Below are 19,711 nucleotides of genomic sequence, written 5' to 3'. Positions count from 1 at the left end.
AGACATTCAAGAGCACTTGAGTACATGCTATGTGTGTTGGTCTTCGCTGAAACACTTCGCTGAAGTGTTTTGAGGCACTGCCCTGAGTAGCCTGTGGAGTGTTAATGGGGCCGTGGGCTGTGGTCAGATTGAGATGGATGAGCAGGCTGTAGGTCACTAAAGCCAGTAGGGCAACAAAGTGACTCCTTGCTTTTTTCGTTCTTTTTTCTTATCATGGTACTGAATTTCCTCATGATTTTACATTAATTTATGTGAGATTACTGTAATTTTATCAGCTGTCGAGGCCGTGACCAATAACAGGGGTCTCCAACACTGTTCCTGGAGCTGCTTTTGTAGGTATCCTTTAAATCAGGGGTGTTTCAATTCTAGTACAGGAGGGCTGGTGTGTGTGTAGGGTTTCCGTGCCTCTTCAAAGCACCAGCCCCTGAAGAGCTGGGAGAAGCTGATAAATTTGTCCCATTAAGCCATTAATCAAACAGAAACCTACAGACACACATGCCCACTAGAACCAGGATAGCCCATTCGTGCTTTAAGCCATCAATTTCTTAAAGAGTGGTGTTCCATTATGTAATTCAGAGATAATTTGGAAAAAAATGAACAACATCCTTAAACCTTCCAGGGCCAGTGTTCCCTCCATTAAAACATTACTTGCTTAATTGACTGATTGCTTCAACAAATATTCCTTCTTTTTGAACAGATGGTTATGTAGGATGACCTATAAGAGTAACTGGATTGGGGCTCTCCAGGACCAGGGTGGGAGAATCCCGATTTCTGAGCAGACCAGGTTCTTAAAACCTTGCTTGTGCCAAGAGTTAAAATGGGGTCTGCACAATTTTAAACTCTGGCAATAGTTAGGACTGTGATATCAGCACAATTTATTACATTGCGTGCCTTTGTGATATGACTCCTGCAAACATTCGCAGTGTGAAATATATGTTATCTCAGACTAGTGAAATTCACAGTGAAAATGTTGAAGGAAAGCCTAAGTGAGGAAAACCATGGTAAATGGAGACGTTGCCTTTGAATTTTCATCATTCAGTGTTCATAAGGACTGGGCTCCTTGGTCCAGGTAATGACAGGAGATCGTTCGGAGAAAACGATTGGCTCTTCCCAGGCGGGTAGGCTTGAGTCACCTCGCTGCTGAGGGGGACCCCTGCGAGCTCGTCTTTGTAGATAAGGGGATTCCCGCTGTGGGTGGAGCAGGGGGGTGAATACGAGTGGCCAGATAACAGGACTCTGCTGTGGCCTGATAAAATTCCCCGGTACTGTCACCACAAGCGTACCAACAGCTCCTGTTCTCCGGCAGTAGCTCTGAGTCAGTGATATACAGCCTGGAAGGACCTTCCTGAAGAGCGCTTGAAAAAGACTGCCAAGCTGGCCATTCAGAACTCTGAGCACTACTAATGTGAAACTTAATGCAACTTCCATAGTCTCTCTGGAAGGACTCTTAAGAAAAGCAGTAGAGATCACACAAGCTGTTCACTTGGCAGATGTCTTGTCTAGTTTAAATATATCCTTGCACTATGAAGGCATAGCTTTCTGACAAGTTTGGTTTTAGCTTTATTCTACATCTGTCCTATTGTGTGGTGGTTCGTCATTGTGCATTCCCTGTTGTCATTTGTACACTGAATGGTGCACAGCTTGTACAGTACAGTTGTTTGACAAAGCCAACTAATTTGAGAAGAACCAGTGTCATATTATAGAGTGCTGATACATATAATTTCCATTGTCTTCCTCTGAACTTGGACCCAATTGTTGTCCGTAGCCACGGTGTCTGTGAAGGCAGTGTGTTTAGCAGCGTGTTGTTGAGGTGACCTCCTAACCCCCTGGTTTCAAGACACTGAGTGGGCAGGGCAGACAGCTGCTGCTGAACCTGCAGTTGTTGGGATATTTAAGACAGGAGCTGTGCTTGAGAAAGGAGTGTGGCAACTGCAGTGGGAATATCTTTAGCATTTGCTCAGTGCAGCTCTGTTTATGAACCGAGTGCCGTGGGTTTATTTTAAAAGAAGGGAGGTGGTCTCGGCAAGCAGTCGAGACCAAAGCAAAAAAATTGATGCAGCTGAGTAACGTCCTATGTTATCGATGTTTACATTATGGTGATGTCATATTTGCTCGCTGCAGTGTCAGAAGAAAGAGTTCTAGTGGGTATAATTAAGGGTTGTCCATTTGTAATCCTAGAAAACCTTCTTATTTGTAGCATTGCATTCTCTTTGATAAGCTGTGTCCTGCAATAATATGAAATTGTTTTTTACTAAACTACAGTACTTAAAGAAACTCAACCAATTATGTTGCGGCTCCAAAGCTGAACTCATTGTCATAATGTACATTTAATACTAATCACTTATTCAAAATGAATATACTGTATCAAAGAACAGAGCAGGGGCACAGTTAGGTAATTACACATTTAAATCACAATTAATGTTTTTTAACTTTTTAACATTTTAATTTTTCAAACAAAACAGGCTAAAAAAGTCCAACAATTTCAATTCTTGGGTATAATCCGTCAAAGCAGTTTAATAAGAAATTAATATTAATCACTCCTATTATTGAGATTCTACATTGAATTAATCAAATTTTCACATTCATATCAGGCATCAATGTGTTTAACGTTATCAGACTTCTTCATGAAAATCTGTTTTTTCATTTAACACTTTTTCACCATACTGGTCTCAGTGAATCTGCTCTTAAAATTTGTCAGATTATTTTACCTTTTGTCTTACAAGAGAACGTAAATGTTCAAATATGCTTTTAAATGACTTGTTTCTTCCTCTTATTCTTGCTTTAAGGACCAAGAATCCACGAACTGCTATCAAATAATCTATTTTGAATCACAATTCTGACAAAGAAAAAACATTCAGAATTAAAATTCATTATACATAATACAGGATGGCACGGTGGCACAGTGGTTAGTATTGCTTCCTTGTAGCACTGGCCCTGGGATCAATTCTGGACCTGGGGTGCTATCTGTGTGGAGTTTGCATGTTCTCCTCGTGTTTCTGGTGGGTTTCCACCTACAGTTGAAGAACATACCAGAAAGTTAATTGGCTTCTGGGAAAACTGGCCCTGGTGTGAGTGTGTGGGTCCATGTTTGTGTCTGTGTGTGCTTTGTGGTGATGGACTGGTGTCTCGTACAAGTGGTCAGAAAATGGATGGATGATACATAATACACACAATATCTTATGCCCAAAAATATTTATTCCCTATATATATTTTTGGTAAATAATTATGGAATTCATTGTTGAGTACTTTGTTCATGTGAGAAACTACATCTATGTCAGTTTGCATTTCACACACAAGAGACTGCTTAAATGTGCACTTGAACTCAGGAGATTTGTTATAATAGATAAACCAAATCTGAAGACATATAGTACTCTTAAGAACATGTACAATTTATGCTTCTGTAGTTTAAAAATCACATAATCAAACCTTTCTTATTTTTTATTAAACATTTTAAACATTGTTTCAGCCCAAAAATGAATATGGACTATGTGGAAGTGGTTTTAAAACTGAGGCACTTCTTTATGCAAAGAACTATGAATAATGTTGTTGAAGTAGACTTCTAACAAGAAAAGGAAGGCTGGAAGGCTTGTATCAATGAGTTACTATCAAACAGGCTAAGCAAGACAAATGGCCTTTTCTTGTTTGTTACCATTCTTATGTTCTTAGACCAATACTGTGCGGTGCACAGTAACATTCTTTGGAGTTAAGGGTCATGGGTCTGTGAAAAACACTTTTGCTAGAAAGAAGAAGTCTTCTTTATAAATAATTCCACACTGGTACGCCTGCCGTGGAGAGCCATGCAACTGGCCTACCGCGATAACCAACGGCCTGGACAGCCCAGCCATGAGAGATAAGAGACGGAGACTTATCAAGCACTTTCACCTGCACTCTGTGTTGCCGTTACTGTGTGGTCTGGGCAAGAGGCGGAGACTCTGGAGGTGGTGAAAGGCTCTCCTGCACTCAATCAGATGTTCCCCCCCAGAAGACGCATAGACTTCACTTACAGTACTCATATCAAATCTGTTGTTAGTCATGGGCTCTTTTTAGTTAGGCTGGCTTGGAATTGGAGTTTGCTTTCAGTTTAGTTGTTTTCCTTATCAAAAAATAATAATTACATAGTAGTAACAGTATATCTAAAATTAAAAGTATTATAAATACCCTATAACAGCTGCTGTGCACCAATTGTATGATGGAATAAAAACAGCTGATACATTGCATAAACCGTAAAACACATTTTTGTAATAAAAAGGTTGCATTTGGAATTAATTATCTTCTTTTCCTTGGGTCATCTGTATTTTTGAAGTCATCAGAGAGAGAATCGCAAAACAGAGAGAAAATATTATGTTCCCCAATAGTCTTTGATTGAAAGAACTGTTTGCTTAAAGCAGGTGAATCACCATCATTCTTCAGTCCCCTCTTACGACGGCTTCTGCTTCTGGGTGGTTCTGCTATTGGAAACCCAGCAGAGATTTCTGAATTCCTTTACTGGCCGAGGGGCAAGATCACATGTCAAATAAGAGAATCCAGCACTCGCAGCAACATCAACCCACACTCCTGGCTGTGTGGATTAATGGGTTCAGGAACTCAGTTTCCATTCTTATGTATTGGACTTTTTGATTGTGGTTTTCCGTTTTCCAAGCCCACCAGTGACAACAGCAAATTACAAAGGTTTCACAAACATTCTAAATGAAAAATAAAATGATAAATGCAAATCTGCAAAATATATCATTTATCTAGTTTATCTATTAGCGGCTTCCATCTTTCAGAGAAATTCTTCATCAGCAATCTCAACAACAAAGGTCATCTTCTCCATCCCACAAATTCCTTTTGTTACCAATAACCACTGTCCATAGGTTGGAGAGTTCTGTTTATGCCACTTTAGTGTAATAGCCTTTTTTCTTTGCAGTTGCCAATAGAACTGGTTTCACTCCTAGTACCAAGTAGAGTAGGGATCTCTTGGCGATCGCATTGGTCTTTGAGTGCCATGCTACTATTTGCACTCTCAGAATTACAGAGACAGGAACAGCAAGGGCATAAAAGAAGAGACACTCATCACCGAACCTAACCTATTAAAACATGGTCTGGGCCTTCAGAATGATAAGCATGTGTGTCTCTTCCCAGAGGGCCACGTCCGCGCCAGCATGACTTCCACCACCGACTTCGACAACGTGGAGATCCAGCAGCAGTACACTCGCATCAACACGCGCTTCGAACTGGGCGACGAGGAGCTGGACAATGACAACAGCTCGGCCCGGGTCTTCGAAAGGTCTCGCATCAAGGCGCTCGCAGGTGAGCTGTGCCGTGGTGCGCTGGGGGACGTGCTGGTCAATCGCTTGTGAAAGACGGCGTGAAGATGACATACTGTAAAGTTGGGGCAGATAATAGGAACATAAAAAGTCACAAATGAAACGTGGCTGCTTAGTCCGTTTTATTAATCTAACTGATTGTATTTTAATCATCCCCGAGCCCATTAAGATTACCGTTGAACACCCCCAAGGATTTAACATCCGTAACTTATCTGATATCTGTTCAAGATATCAGAAGTTTGCTCTTCACATCCACAACTGCTTGTGTAAATGCCTGTTCAGTGGCTAATGTTCTCTGGAGTCTCTTTCCTACTGGGCCTACTGAAGTGCTGGAATCATTATTAGTGCTTTCTACCATATCCTTTGAAGGGTGATGAAAATCTAAATAATACTAATAATAATTCAGTGAACCTAAAACTGTGATGCCAAGGCAATAACTTTACATCACTCAGCTGTGTTTTTGAAATGTCAAGCACTTTAATTCTGGCCTTGTGTCCCCTAAAGTTGGTCTAAGTAATGATAAAAATATAGTTCTTATTTATAAATACATTTATAAACACACATAACATAATGTAGGGCTCTTTTCAAGTGTTTAATAGGATTGTGTTAAAATGCTATTTTGGTGTTAAGGTACACATGAATATAACATCCGTACCTTATCTGGTAATCTGGTATGAATATAACATACCAGATAAGTTATGGATGTTATATTCATACAAGATTACCAGATTTCTCTCATCTCAGGATCTTTGTTTTATATCTATTTAAAAAAGTGATGTGTTCTTGCTCTGCTATGAAGTTAATGTTCTGCTATTCTGCTATCAACAATTTTGCTAATGGGCGGTTCTGCTATTGGAAACCCAGCAAAAATTTCTTATTTTTTTTACTGGTGGAATGGCATGATCACGTAACAAATAAGCCAATTCAGTATTCATAGTGGGTTAGCTGCAGCCAGTATTGTAAGACTGTTTACAGTGTTTGATATCAGTCTTCTATCTATGAGAAAATTTAACAATATTTCAGCTCCATCTGAAACCTCAGCAGATAAAGTGTTGCCAGATAATGTGGAGTGAAAATGTGGGCACAATGTTTTTTTTTAGCACAACTTGCATTTGTGCCTAATATTTTAGGGCTTAATCTGTGACAGGCTTTTAAGTTAAGACTTATGAGTTATTAAATATAGATGCTATTTGCTGTTGGTCTGTTGGATCTCCTTGTGCAGCTACTTTCTATTTTAGCTAATGCCGCATTAGTGTGGCCATCCAACCTCTTAAGTTTTAGTTTAGTTAGACTTTGCCTGATTTCTGGGAGAAATGAGAAATTTGCTTAGCGTGGTTACCAGTCACTTCAGTGTCTGCTGAAGATGTGCAAAACCCTGTTTTCAGCCACTCAGAAGATCCTGTAGATCAGCAATATAACTAAATCCAGTGGGTCTGTGCTTTATAAAGTTGATTGCCAAGCCTTGCCAAATCTTTATGTGTTTTCCCCATACTGGTGATGCTGGATCCAAAATAGAAAATAGCTACCAGAAATAGAACTTGTTCAGGTCTGCCCAGGCTACGTTTTAAAATAGTGAACGATCTGCAGACTGTGAACTGGACAAGTGAGTGTTCTTCATTGCAAGATAATGAGTATACTTGGTGTCTCTCTGGCGCTTTCTGTGAAGATGAGGAAGGATGGTAGAATTTTTAATTGTGCAGTCTAGAGCCTGTGCCTCTATAATAAAAAAAAACAGATAGGGTTTTAAGTTAAAATAGCTGTTTCATTAGCACATACTGTACCAAATTGTTTTTAAGGAAGATACTCTTCATTAAACATGTAGTCTGTACTGCTTTGAATACCAAATTAACTTTTGAATGTTCAATACAGCATAATGAATTGATTTTTAAGAAGTTGTAGACTAATAATGGTGAAGAATAATAATAGAATCAAAGAGAATTGCATTACAGTTATTCTCCTGCCAAGAGTTTTAAAATAAACTTTCATTTATATAATAATAATAATAATAATAATAATAATAATAATAATAATAATAATAATAATTGCTTATACTTATATAGCGCTTTTTCTGGACACTCCACTCAAAGCGCTTTACAGGTAATGGGGACTCCCCTCCACTACCACCAATGTGCAGGCCCACCTGGATGATGCGACGGCAGCCATAGTGCGCCAGAACGCTCACCACACATCAGCTATCAGTGGGGAGGAGAGCAGAGTAATGAAGCCAATTCATAGAGGGGGATTGTTAGGAGGCCATGATTGATAAAGGCCGATGGTAAATTTGGCCAGGACGCCGGGGTACACCCCTATAGTGCTATCTATTTCTTAGTTCCCATTTTAGTGCTGTTTCTTAGTTTTAATGGACCTGAATCACAGGGAATTGCTGACAGTCTACTGGCAAAATAGGTGAATTGATAAGATTCCTGTCCTGGATTTTCTTCACAATGCCATTACAGCCCAGGTAGAGACAAGTGGTTTTAGAGCACTACTCCCACTGCAATTATTTTTCCCTCTAGTAAGTGTTTTTTAAAAAGGAGACATGCTGTAGAGGATAGCTCTTCAGTATCCCATCAGTTTGTGTCAGTATTCTTCAGTGTTGTACTGACGCAGGGCCTGGGACTCAACCAGCTGGTAACCTAGCAAGACAGCTGATGTTTGTGTTTTGGTGTTGACTTTAAAAACCAGTGGCTCATACTTCATGCTGGAATAAGGATCTGAACATGTGTCTGTGTCTTCATGGAGAAAAGCTGGGGTATGCGAAAAGACAAATTCCTAATGCAAGAAATTGTATAGGGCTAATAAAGAAACATTAAAAAACATTTTAAAAAAAACATGGGTGGGAGTGCCTCTCCTCTTGTCAATTAAGCTCTGTTGCCCTCTGGGGCAGTGTTTCAGCCTCACAATACCCCTTCATACCCCAGCTGATCTGCCTTCAGAATTAACCCTATGAATACCCCACCAGATTTATATACAACACCCAATAGCATGCAGTATCATCCAATTGCTTTAGTGACATTTGAAGGGGACCTTCAGCCATCTGAAGAGCCAGAGTTGTCCCTGGACAGCAAACACAGGTGCTGTAGTTGCTCTAGAAGAGTCAGGAGACACAAAATTGTCAACTTCATGTCAGCTTTCTCAGTTCATGTCAGCTGCATTTGGTTTAAGATGGTCTGCGGGTAATCTTTTATTTCATGTGTCCCAAAGGGATGACTAGCTTTGTATGCAGCAACACTTGATGATTAACAGAAGATTTAAAAGTTAAATAAGTCTTTACTGTTCGTGGTCTGTGCTCGTATAAGGAAGCGACTGCTGCATTTGTTCTCTGCTGCACAGTGAACTTGTCAAGAAAAACTAATTATTTATTTCTTGTTTTAGTAAAACAAAGGCCAGATATTCACAGAAGTACAGTGGTTCTGGGATTAGGATGTGGAGACCTCTGGTGGTCCTCAAAGCTGGAAAGTCCAGAAAGTCTGGAAAGTCCAGGATTCACACGGCTGAATGGGACACACTTATCCTTGCTATTGCCACATTAGCATATGGTAAATACTGTATGTAGGATTCAAATTCTGTCTCCAGAGGGTATTGTTAATATTAAAACATATATTTTAGATTGCAAACTTACTTTTACTACAGTTAAAATTTGTAGACTCGTGTAGAAAATTTGGTAAGGGGTCCCCAAATCAGTAAATTGATATTGTTGTTTTATTTCACATGGAACTAATCGATCATGTGAAAGCTTAGTTTGGCACCACCTTGTGTCGTGATCCTTTAATAGAGCCCAATGGTGCAGGAGTGCACTGAGGATAGCCACCAGCTGTGCCAGTGGTCACTGACAGAGGCCACATGGCCTGTGCGTTCCTCACATTGCTCAGTGATGGATCATAGCAGCTGTTTCTCCACACTGGCCATTGCTCGCATTGTTGCTGGGCTGGTTATCTCCTGCACACATGTGGGTCAGTTGTGAAGGAACACTTTTAAATAGAGTGGAGCTGTTTCTCCTAACAGATTCCTGAGGTTTTAAAGCATTTTCTCAATTCAGCCTTGCCAATGGACTGACCGCATAAAAATCAGAAGTCATTTCAATGTGACTCTGCTTCGACATTTTAAAACAGGACCTCCTGAAGGCAGCTGAGCTTTAAAATATTTGGTGTAAATGTGTCTTATGTACATTTACCTGTACAGTAAGCCTAGATAATCTGACCAGTTCTGATCACAATATATTTGTCTTCCGCAGTTCAGCAGCATCTGATTGAAAAGGGCCAGCTGGTTGTAATTACTTTGTGAACTTCATGTCATACAGGTCTCTGCATTTAGGCAATCCAATCTTCACTTTTACAGCAAAGGTGTGTAAATCAAATCTACCTGCTGCCCAGACAGTGACTGACAGTTTAAAAAAATTATATAGTAGTGCATTCAAATCCAATATTCCCACAAAATTATTGTTTCAGTCCTTGTAGTTGAGACTTAATGTACATTTACATATTTTTGTATTAAGCAATTGCTATAAATCTTGAAATCCTCTGAACAAAACTGAAACTCACATTAATTTTGCAAGTCTATTCAGGAGTGTAAAGCACTATTTAATCTGCATCCCCATGCAATGATTCCACACACTTTACAATTTACAGGGAGAATACAGCAAATGGCTTTTGCCTAGCAACCAGCAATTTAAGAGCTAAGGAATTGAGAAAAGGGTTCAGCTTTTGTAATGGCACTGCCATGAACAAAATGTAATTCTTATTCTTTTCCCGAATCCTGTGTGTTCCTTAACCTTAACTTGCCTTGAATTACTTTAAACCAGCTGAAAAAATTAATTTCCAACTGAGATGAGATTTCATTTGAAGCTGTTTGAACAATTTTGACAATATTTTTAGATTTGACCTTTCCACCATTAAGCTGTTTGGCTGAAAGTGACTGTATACCTGAGAAATTAAATACTTTAAATTCCTTAATCCTGATAGACGTCTGATTATGAGGCACAGCAAAGTTTTACATATTACAGAACGTAATGGATTACAAAATCATACGCTGTTTACTCTGCTGAATGAAGTCTCAGGGTGGTCAACAAACTGAGTCTATAGCTCTTGTATTTAGACATTAAGAAAAGGTAATAATACTAATAATTGCTTACACTTATATAGCGCTTTTTCTGGACACTCCACTCAAAGCGCTTTACAGGTAATGGGGACTCCCCTAACCACCACCAATGTGCAGCATCCACCTTAGTGGTTCTGGCCATAGTGCGCCAGAACGCTCACCACACATCAGCTATCAGTGGAGAGGAGAGCAGAGTAATGAAGCCAATTCATAGACAGGGATTATTAGGAGGTCATGATTGATAAGGGCCAATTGGAAATTTTGGCCAGGATGCCGGGGTTACACCCCTACTCTTTACAAGAAACGCCCTCGGATTTTTAATGACCACAGATAGTCAGGACCTCGGTTTTACGTCTCATCCGAAGGACGGTGCCTGTTTACAGTATAGTGTCCCCGTCACTATACTGGGCCATAAGGACCCACATGGACCGCAGGGTGAGCGCCCCCTACTGGCCCCACTAACGCCACTTCCAGCAGCAACCATAGTTTTTCCCAGGAGGTCTCCCATCCAGGTACTGACAGGCTCACACCTGCTTAGCTTCAGTGGGCTGCCAACTGTGAGTTGCAGGGGGATATGGCTGCTGGCAGGTAGGGATTGGATTAAAATGATTCACACACCTGGCTGTTCAGATCAAAGCATCATGAGTTGACTTTAAATGCACTACCAAAATGAAGCAATTGGCAGCGTGCCTCATGGTTTGGGCTTAACTATAGTTAACAAGGAGCTTTCTGGTAAATAGCACTATGTTTTGTTGGATGCCTACTAGATTATAGTGATGTCACTGACTGAAGTGCCACTCCCCCAGTCAGAGCGAGCTCTCCTATCAGGTACTGTGGAGTTTACAGTATGTGACAAAACTTTGCAGGTGGGTGTGTCTGCAGAGCATGTCTATTCAAATACACATGTAAAGTAGTTCAAATTCAGTAGAGTTATTTCAATTCATTGATAATAACAAAACTTTAAAGAGTAGTGGGCATTTGGTCAATAGCACACAGGCTACAAGTTACAAGCTACTTTTTTAATTGGCACATTATGTATACAGTATGTTGTTCACAATTTGTATAGTATTAATGAGAGGCATATGAAAACCACAAATTAGAGGCAAATAAAATAATTCTGTTGTACACAGTATGACACTCTTTATTATTTTATTATCTGTCCTCTTTCTAGTACTATGTTGGACTGGCATAACTTCAGTATAGTGATTTCTGTAGAGATCTTGATCAGTGTTGTTTCTTTAGTTTGTTTCCTAATTTAGTTGACAATCCCTTTGCCTAATTTTGGTCCGGAACCTAATACATCTCTCAAGACCAGAGATCCAGTGACATTCAGAATTATTATTAAAATGTCAAGTAGGAATAGATCTTGAGTTTATCAAACAAACAAATGACCGTGATTCCACGTTGTTACTTTGCGATTAGTCCAATAAATACAACATCTATGGTAGGGTAAAGTGATCTACAATGCTGTAACCCCAGTTAGGGTAATCGGGCATTTCTATATTAGAAACTCTAATAAGAAAGAGTTTGATAACCTAATTATATAACAAAGCAACACTGTGCACTTGATAAGATGTGTGCACTATGTTCTCCATCCTGTGGTACATCAGAGCAATGATAGTTCTCTGTGCTTTACAGAACGCTAACAATATTGGAGAGGGAATTACAACTAGTACTAAAAAATGTTAGATTGAACAGTTTTCACAGTTGACAACATCTTACTGATCATGATCTTCTGAGATTCATTAAAATTTGCAAGCCTTTAGTGGCTAAAGAAAGTACTGGCTGCTGCCTGAACTCCAAATGAAATAACAAATGTGTCTCATTGATTTACAAGGAAAGCCATGATTGGGCTCCTTATTTTAAAGTTTCATGCTTTATTTCCTTCTTTACTGGGGTGGTCTTTAAACCACTTGGAACCTGTGCCACTAAAAGAACAACAACAAAAAAGATATGCTGAAGTTCAAGAGCACCACTCTTAGAAGTCTGGTTACTATTGATGGTCACTACTCCCTTTGAAGGGCCCAGGGGAACTTGTGATGTTTGTTTGCTAAATGTCTCTTGTGCAAACAAAACACATTGATAAAAGGAAGGGCGGCTCAGTTAAACTCTCTTCGCTTCCAGCAGTAGAAGACAAGGAACTGAGGGGTTGTTTCACTACTTCAGCAGGTGCACCGCTACTCCACAGTCAGTTACAATACTAGCACCCTTTTTCAATGGCAGTACACTCTCCCAGCTACTCCTTTTGTTGTTTCTGCAGTTGTGCTATTCTGTCAAGGTGTGTCTCCAGGATACCAGTATCTTATTAATGTTAAAGTGTGCAGTGAACGTACCACTAGAAAACATCAAACCTTATTTTGTTGTCATTACCTAACCTTCATCTAATTAAAAAACAACCATGAATGCACAAGGCTCAGCTGAAATGAGATTGGAAATAGTAAAATCGGGCAGCCTTGCTTACAAATCTGAGAGGAACAGGGTTATCAAATCTCTGCTCACAGTGTATTTCCTTTCCAGATATAGAGTGAGGGTGGGAGAGACAGAATATGTGGATTTTCTCTACTTTCCAGTTTGACACATCAGTTTGTAGATAGACAAAATGTCTGATCGTGCATCATTCAGAATTGTTCTACAGAATGTGCAAAGGCACATGAGCATGTGGGATGCAAACACGGTGCAAATGCCTTGTAGAGCTCTGAGCTGAAACCCTTCAACCGCTTGGCTGTGCCATCATTTCACAGTCCTCCCTCCTCTCTGTCTGCCACTCCTGCAGCCAGTGGATCTCTCATCTTCCATAGAGCACGGCAGGGAGGATGGGGAAGATTCCTTCTTCCTGGTCACGCTGTCAGTCCCTTGGCCATGCAGGCTGAAATCCCGGATTCCCTTTATCCCAGATTCCCCACCCACTACGTTGCTCAATCCTTGGAATAGTCTGAAGCTAACTGAATACTCTGTTATTTAGTAGTCAGGTGGTCGCAATATAAGACCTTTAAGATGAGCTATACTGTCTCTGTGCCTGAATTACTAATGTGAATTAGAAATTGATTTTAACCATTTCCCTATAAGCTTAAATTTCTTTAATACTTTCATGTTATTCTTTATGTAACAGAAAGAGAACCCTGCCACAATATTTCACATTTTCTACTTCTGAGTATTGCACCTATTCTACTTCTGAGGCTTGCCTGCGCTCAGACCCGAATTACATCATTGCTCAGGACCAGAACGAGGATTCTCTGTCACATTCCGTGCATGTACGTGTCTTATATGTGGCTGTTAAATGAAGGACCGAAGGCATTACAGCAGCTGAAACACACGTAGTGGAGGAAAAAAAAAAAGATCAGAGCAAGTTCAGCTCATGGTGCAGGATGATGTGTGCTTATGTCAGCCTTCGCTATAGCCGGCCGAGGCAAAAGGAATTAAAGATCAACTTGAAAGCAAACAAAAAAGTCTCCCAGACCCCTCCCCCTTGCGAAGCGTGGTGCCAGTGGAGTGAAGTGCGGAGGCTGCCTGCTGAGAGCTTCTCTGTAAGGCTACCTGCAGGCCGGGACTCTCCTGCTCCCAGGGAGCCCTGCTCGTGCTGTGCTGCCTGGGACCGCCTGCCGCCATGAGACGAGCCCGCTGGCTGAGTTACAGCACTTCACACATCTCCTTCATCTCGCTCCTGGACGGACGGTTCAGGCAGTTGCAAGGTACAACCAGAGCTGTGACGTGTGCAGTTTTTCTTCTGCTGGTGCGGGTGTGAAACATTTCAGCTGACACAGGAGTGCAGAGCAGCGTTTTGAAGTGGCAGTGCCCCAGTTGTTCGTTGAGTTAGGTTTAAATATTTTATAATGCGGTGCTGTAAAAGACAGTTTCCTGCGTTACTGCAGAAGAGCATGTTGTGTTTCTTTTCTCTTGGTAGAATCTGAATGAGGCTGAAAAGCATGCAGTTTAAAGCTACTGTATATAGTGCCTTTCATCTGCTCCTTGTGTGAAAGATTTCCACAGTGCACTTACAGCACAATGGATCTTGGAGGTGAGGTTACCTCTCACCCATCTTCCAAGGAAGTGTTTTTTACTTTGTGGAGATCTGTGTAAAAATAATCTAATATGAAGCTGCTCAAGACTGAAATAAGGTGGTATAACGCCCATAACGCCTATTTATTAAAAACTAGTTTTTTTTAAAAACGAGACATTTGGGGGGGCTTGAGTCTTCTTGGACCAGTTTGTGTACCAGTTCTTGAGACATTGATACCTGAATTGATGAGAAGCTGTTCTGGAACTTGATTTGAGTCCTGGAGTCTGGACTTTGCTGGCTCAAATCTCTTCCTCACCCAATGTGATTGGGGTTCTCTAGGCTGAAGCACACATCTGGACAGATCGCCACAGGGGTTGCGATAGCATAAGCTGGGTATCCTCACACAATGTCCTTATCAATGTAAGGATTACAGTGAAGAACCATGAATGATGTTCTTTCCCTGTCTCTTAGTACATGACAATTTATGAATGATGCCATATTGCATCCTTGTACTGTGTCTAGATGTGGAAACTTTCTGTCATTCAGTGGGTTTTCATTCTTTCCATGCTTTCATTAAAGTATTACAGTGGACAGTGTCTTTATCATCAATGTCAGCTGAAAACTGAAAAGTTCATTCACTTGTGAGTTTGTAGTAAAAGGATTCAAAATTGAATATGCTCTGAAGCTGATTTTTAGACCTAGTAAAGTTACAGTGCTTGGCATAAGAAGGAACTGGGGAAAGTGAAATGCTGATTCTAATGCTCATAGCCTGGGATCTTCAAGAACTTAGCACTTCCTAAGCGCTGTAAGACCCATAAGTTGATAAATTCCCCTTGGTTTATAGGATCTGAACTCCGAATCAGTGGGTTTCAGGTGATAAACTTTTGCTGATTTCTTCACGAGCAAAAATGAGTAGACATTTTGCTTGTTTGCCTTTAAAAAAAAAAATTATGCTTCCAAGAACTGGTATGAAAATCCACACAAGTGGTTCCATTGCTCGTCTCGGATATTTGAGCACCCGAGTTCTGTTTTACATCAGATTACTTCAAAGGCACAATGCTTTCATTGTGCCCTTCCAAACTTGCCAGGACATGGGGATGTCTGGGAGAGAATAATAATGAGGTTTACTCTCTAAAGCAGCCCCCACTCCATGCCCATGTTGATATATATTTTGGCAACTGACTGTGCAGTTAGGAGGCTGACATCACACTATGGCCAGGGTGCGGTGGAGACAGGAGGATTGTGTTGTGGACAGTGATGGACAGGGCACGGGGAGCTGGCAGGAAGAGTGGTCCTGGGCAAGGTCGGTAACTTTCTCTAATGCGTTACTTGAATGAGGCTAAAAGACACATTCCTTCTTCCTTCTTTATGAGTGCTGAGTTCACAATCCTTTACAACCATTTGTGCAAATGTCTTTACAGCCACGCGCTTATTCATAATGGTTCATAACAAAAAGTAGCATCAACCAAAAACTGAGAACATGAGAGAGAAGTCAGGAGAAAATGATGGAAGACTCAGTGAAGGATTTGAGAACTGACAAGTATTTTCTGTAGGCACAGCTCAGTACTAGTGGTCCTGATACATTTATGTTTCATTTCATTTTTCTGGATGTTTTTATGCCTGTTGTTTTATCATGTTGTGTACTGTTTATGAAGGAGTTAAAACTGTTTATTAGCCTCATTCATGTGCAGAGCAGTTCTGTTAAAAAATCTCTCCCGACAGACAGAAGCTTTTTATTATGTTATCTGTGGACTTGTGCATTACTTCAGATCCTTACTGTGAACAATGACCAATAACTGTTTTCAGGGAATTTTGCAGAGCTGTGCTTGTTGGTTTATTGTTGGTGGTGTTACTGACAGTTTGGCAATCAAGCACACAGATAGGCTTTTAGAGATTGAATTTAACAGAAGATGATGGATTGCAATAATAATTATTGTATGTACATAATAAATGTCAATACCATCACCTGATTCTCTTTTAAGTATCTTAGCTGTACACTGTGGTACTTTTGATCAGCAGTGGCTTTATATACAGTAATCTACTGACAACAAAAATGAGTAAACTGAAACGACTAAAACTGAAAGTTCTAATGAATGAACCTAAATTAAGATGTACATGAAGGTTTGGCTTTATTTCAGTTTTAGAAACTTAATTAGATTTTTATACAACAAGGAGATAATCCAAAGCATACTGTTAATACAGTCCATGGTTGACGCAGGTTCTGAAATGACTCCCACATGAATCTGAAACTACTATAAAATAACCATATCAAAATTAAGAAACAGTTAATATTTGTCACTAATAGCTGTGGATTCCTTGTAAATAAAGCTTGTCAAACCGCTGTCTGACCTCCACACAATGAACAATCCTACTGAGAACAGCAGCCCCCCTGTGTTGGAGTGAGGCGATGGGTCCCATCATTCGTTGGGAGCATCAGTCTATTAGCCATTTCTTAACCAGTGTTGTTCTTCTGGGGTGGCATGTTGGTGCAGTGGTTAGCATTGCTGCCTTGCAGCTCTGTGTTTGTATGGACTCCCTGTATTTGTGTGGGTTTCCTTTGAGTGCTCCAGTATCCTCCCACAGTCCAAAGGCATACTGGTGGGTTAATTGGCTTCTGTAATATTGGTCCTGGTGTGAGTGTGTGTGTATTCCTTGTGCCTGTTGCTGGCAGGATAGGTTCCCCAGCCACCCTGTGCTAGATAAAGCATTCAGAAAATGGATAGATGGATGGCTATTCCTCTTATAAAAAGTACCCTATGCAGTAAGGCTTCTAAGACTGACGGAGTCTGATTAACAGAACATTTGGCCCACGTTATGTGATGTTAAGATTACTTTGTGAATATAGTTTAATAAACTTCAAGGTCTCATGTCTCAAGGTGTCATGTGTATGAGATGTTCAGGGATTATTTATTACTAGGAAGTGAAAATAGCCACGCTGTATAAATAGTGATGCAATGAGTACTACCAGGGTCTGAGTTTTAACGTTGTTTTTGTGATCAGAAATAGGGGCAAACTCTATTACCCATGAGAACTTACCCTTGTTAGGTGCATGTCATTCTACTACAAGAAGCAGCAGAAGTTATTGCCCTGTATCAGGTTCCTGTGACATTGGGATCATACCACTTCTGAGATAGATTAGCCGAGAGCATGTGCCCTCTCCGTGTCTCTCTCAGCTGGGACTGGTTTTTACTCTGCCGTGTAAAACTGGTCTTTTAGAGGCCGCACTAATTGGCAGGAGGAAGAGGAAGACGTCTCACAGTAATGCGAGTGCTGAGTGACAGGTGCAAAAGCTTTTCTTCTGAAGATTCTCATGAATGTGCGGCTCCTTCACAGACGAGCGTGAGGCTGTACAGAAGAAAACCTTCACGAAATGGGTGAACTCTCACCTGGCCAGAGTGAGCTGCCGGATTTCGGACCTGTACCTGGACCTGCGAGACGGTCGCATGCTCATCAAGCTGTTGGAGGTCCTCTCCGGGGAGCGACTGGTGCGTATTGGTATCTGACAGCTGTGTTATCGCTGACTCTCCCTGGAGAATTCCTACCCTGTGACCTGTTCCACAGCCCACAAGTAGACCCACTACTCACAGAGGGTCCCCCAAGACACTGCTGTAGTTTTCACAGTCTGATTTTTTATATAGTGCCTTTTAGTGGTGAGCAATATGTCAAAGCATTTTACAGTAGCAACAAGTCAAGACATTTCCAGATCAAAGACCTATAGAAGAGTTTTTGTTCTTTGCATTTGAAATGATCACAATTCAAGTACACTTTTAACTACATTTAAAGCATTATCACAAAATACCTAGACTGTATAGTTAGTAGTGTTTAACAATATATAGTAGCACTATATATACAGTAAAGATAACAAGTTAAAGGAAAATCAAAACTGATGTCTTCCCTCACGCTATATGTGTCCAAAAGTGTAGAGATTATAACATAATATTCCTTAATTTCAGTTCTGTGCTTTTAAGAAGTATTTTGGCTCAGTGTTTTACATTTTGTGTGTACAGTTGTGTTTTTGCCACTGGCCTGTAATACTCTGCACTTAAACATCACCTGCCAGGTGTTTGAATTTCTCTTGCAAGAAAGACTTAGCTAAAGTTCAAAACAAGACAAAATAAAAAAGAGGAAATCCTCCCTGTCCCAGCCCAAGCCCACGAAGGGCCGGATGAGGATCCACTGCCTGGAGAACGTGGACAAGGCCCTGCAGTTCCTCAAGGAACAGAGAGTCCACCTGGAGAACATGGGCTCTCATGACATCGTCGACGGCAACCACCGCCTCATCCTGGGCCTCATCTGGACCATCATCCTCCGCTTCCAGGTGAGCTGCACGGCTGACCTCTTATTCATATACAAGCTCACCCCTGCATTTTCTACCTTCCTTCTCTGTGTCACAGAGAGGCCTCAGATGCTCTGTAATGTTGAGTATTCAGGTAGCTTTGCATGCTGCTCCATTTCTAGCTCTTTTAGCTTGCATTGTTTGTTCTTGTAATCATAGCTGGTCAGTGCATTGTTAAGGTCCGGATCACTTGTGCACTATTGAGACGTTGCAAACGTGAACAATGAAGTGTTTCTTTTTTTAAAGCGCTCGGCAAACAATGTGGGTCAAAGTTCTGTTGCACAAGCCTGAATCATCAGTTGTCAGATGCCTGCTCTGGCATGTGTCTGACAATACATAGGAGAAGCCGAGATTCAGCCGGAGAAAAAAATTAAATTGCATGTATTTCAAATTAATTTCAAAAATAGTTCCTCTTCATTTCTGGTGGTTCAATAATAATCTCAAGGGTGAAGTTATAAAAGTAGAAATAAATCAATCACGCTCAAACCCGATGAGCTTAAAGAGAACCATTTTGAAAAGCTGGTGCTGCCAGTTACATCTATTTGTAAGCCATATTCTGACAAACTCATTACTTTATACTTGCTTAATATCCAATATATCTTTTAAAACATCATGAATAGGGTTGTCATGGCAATGTAGCACTTAGCAGTGCTCCCTCACAGCTCTTGTGTCCTGGGTTCAGGTCAGGCCTGGGGCACCTTCTGTGTGAAGTTAGCATGGTCTCTTCATGGCCATGTGGGTTTTGTTTGAGTTCTCCAGTTTCTGCTGTCCATGGTAATTGGTGTCTCTAAATTGTCTGCACCCCCTTCAGGGTGTATCCTGTCTTGTGCCCAGTGTTTGTCAAGTTAGGTTATGGCTTGCTGAAACCATATGCTGGACTAGGTAATTGTTTAATCAATTGTTAAATCAAACCAAAGTGAAACATAATTGTATCATACATTGCACTAGATCTAAGTTTTTTTTTAAATATGTTTG

The 19,711-nt window shown here is 40.6% G+C and overlaps 1 protein-coding gene across 2 annotated transcripts in view; it reads left to right on the top strand.

Moving 5' to 3' along the window:
• sptb (spectrin, beta, erythrocytic) overlaps window positions 1–19,711 on the top strand; it is a 60,363-nt gene that overhangs the window by 8,435 nt on the left and 32,217 nt on the right. For both annotated transcript variants that reach the window (XM_088648733.1, XM_088648734.1), the window contains exons 2-4: window positions 5,122–5,289; window positions 17,734–17,885; window positions 18,545–18,718. In XM_088648733.1, the coding sequence (XP_088504859.1) occupies window positions 5,142–5,289; window positions 17,734–17,885; window positions 18,545–18,718 (474 nt within the window). In that variant the 5' untranslated portion in view covers window positions 5,122–5,141. The remainder of the gene's footprint in view (window positions 1–5,121; window positions 5,290–17,733; window positions 17,886–18,544; window positions 18,719–19,711) is intronic.

Source organism: Lepisosteus platostomus, chromosome 10 (genome assembly GCF_059453375.1).
Source record: "Lepisosteus platostomus isolate fLepPlt1 chromosome 10, fLepPlt1.hap1, whole genome shotgun sequence".
Lineage (NCBI taxonomy): Eukaryota > Metazoa > Chordata > Actinopteri > Semionotiformes > Lepisosteidae > Lepisosteus > Lepisosteus platostomus.
Note: the sequence above shows the minus strand (reverse complement) of the source record. Positions and strands in the feature narration are given on the sequence as shown.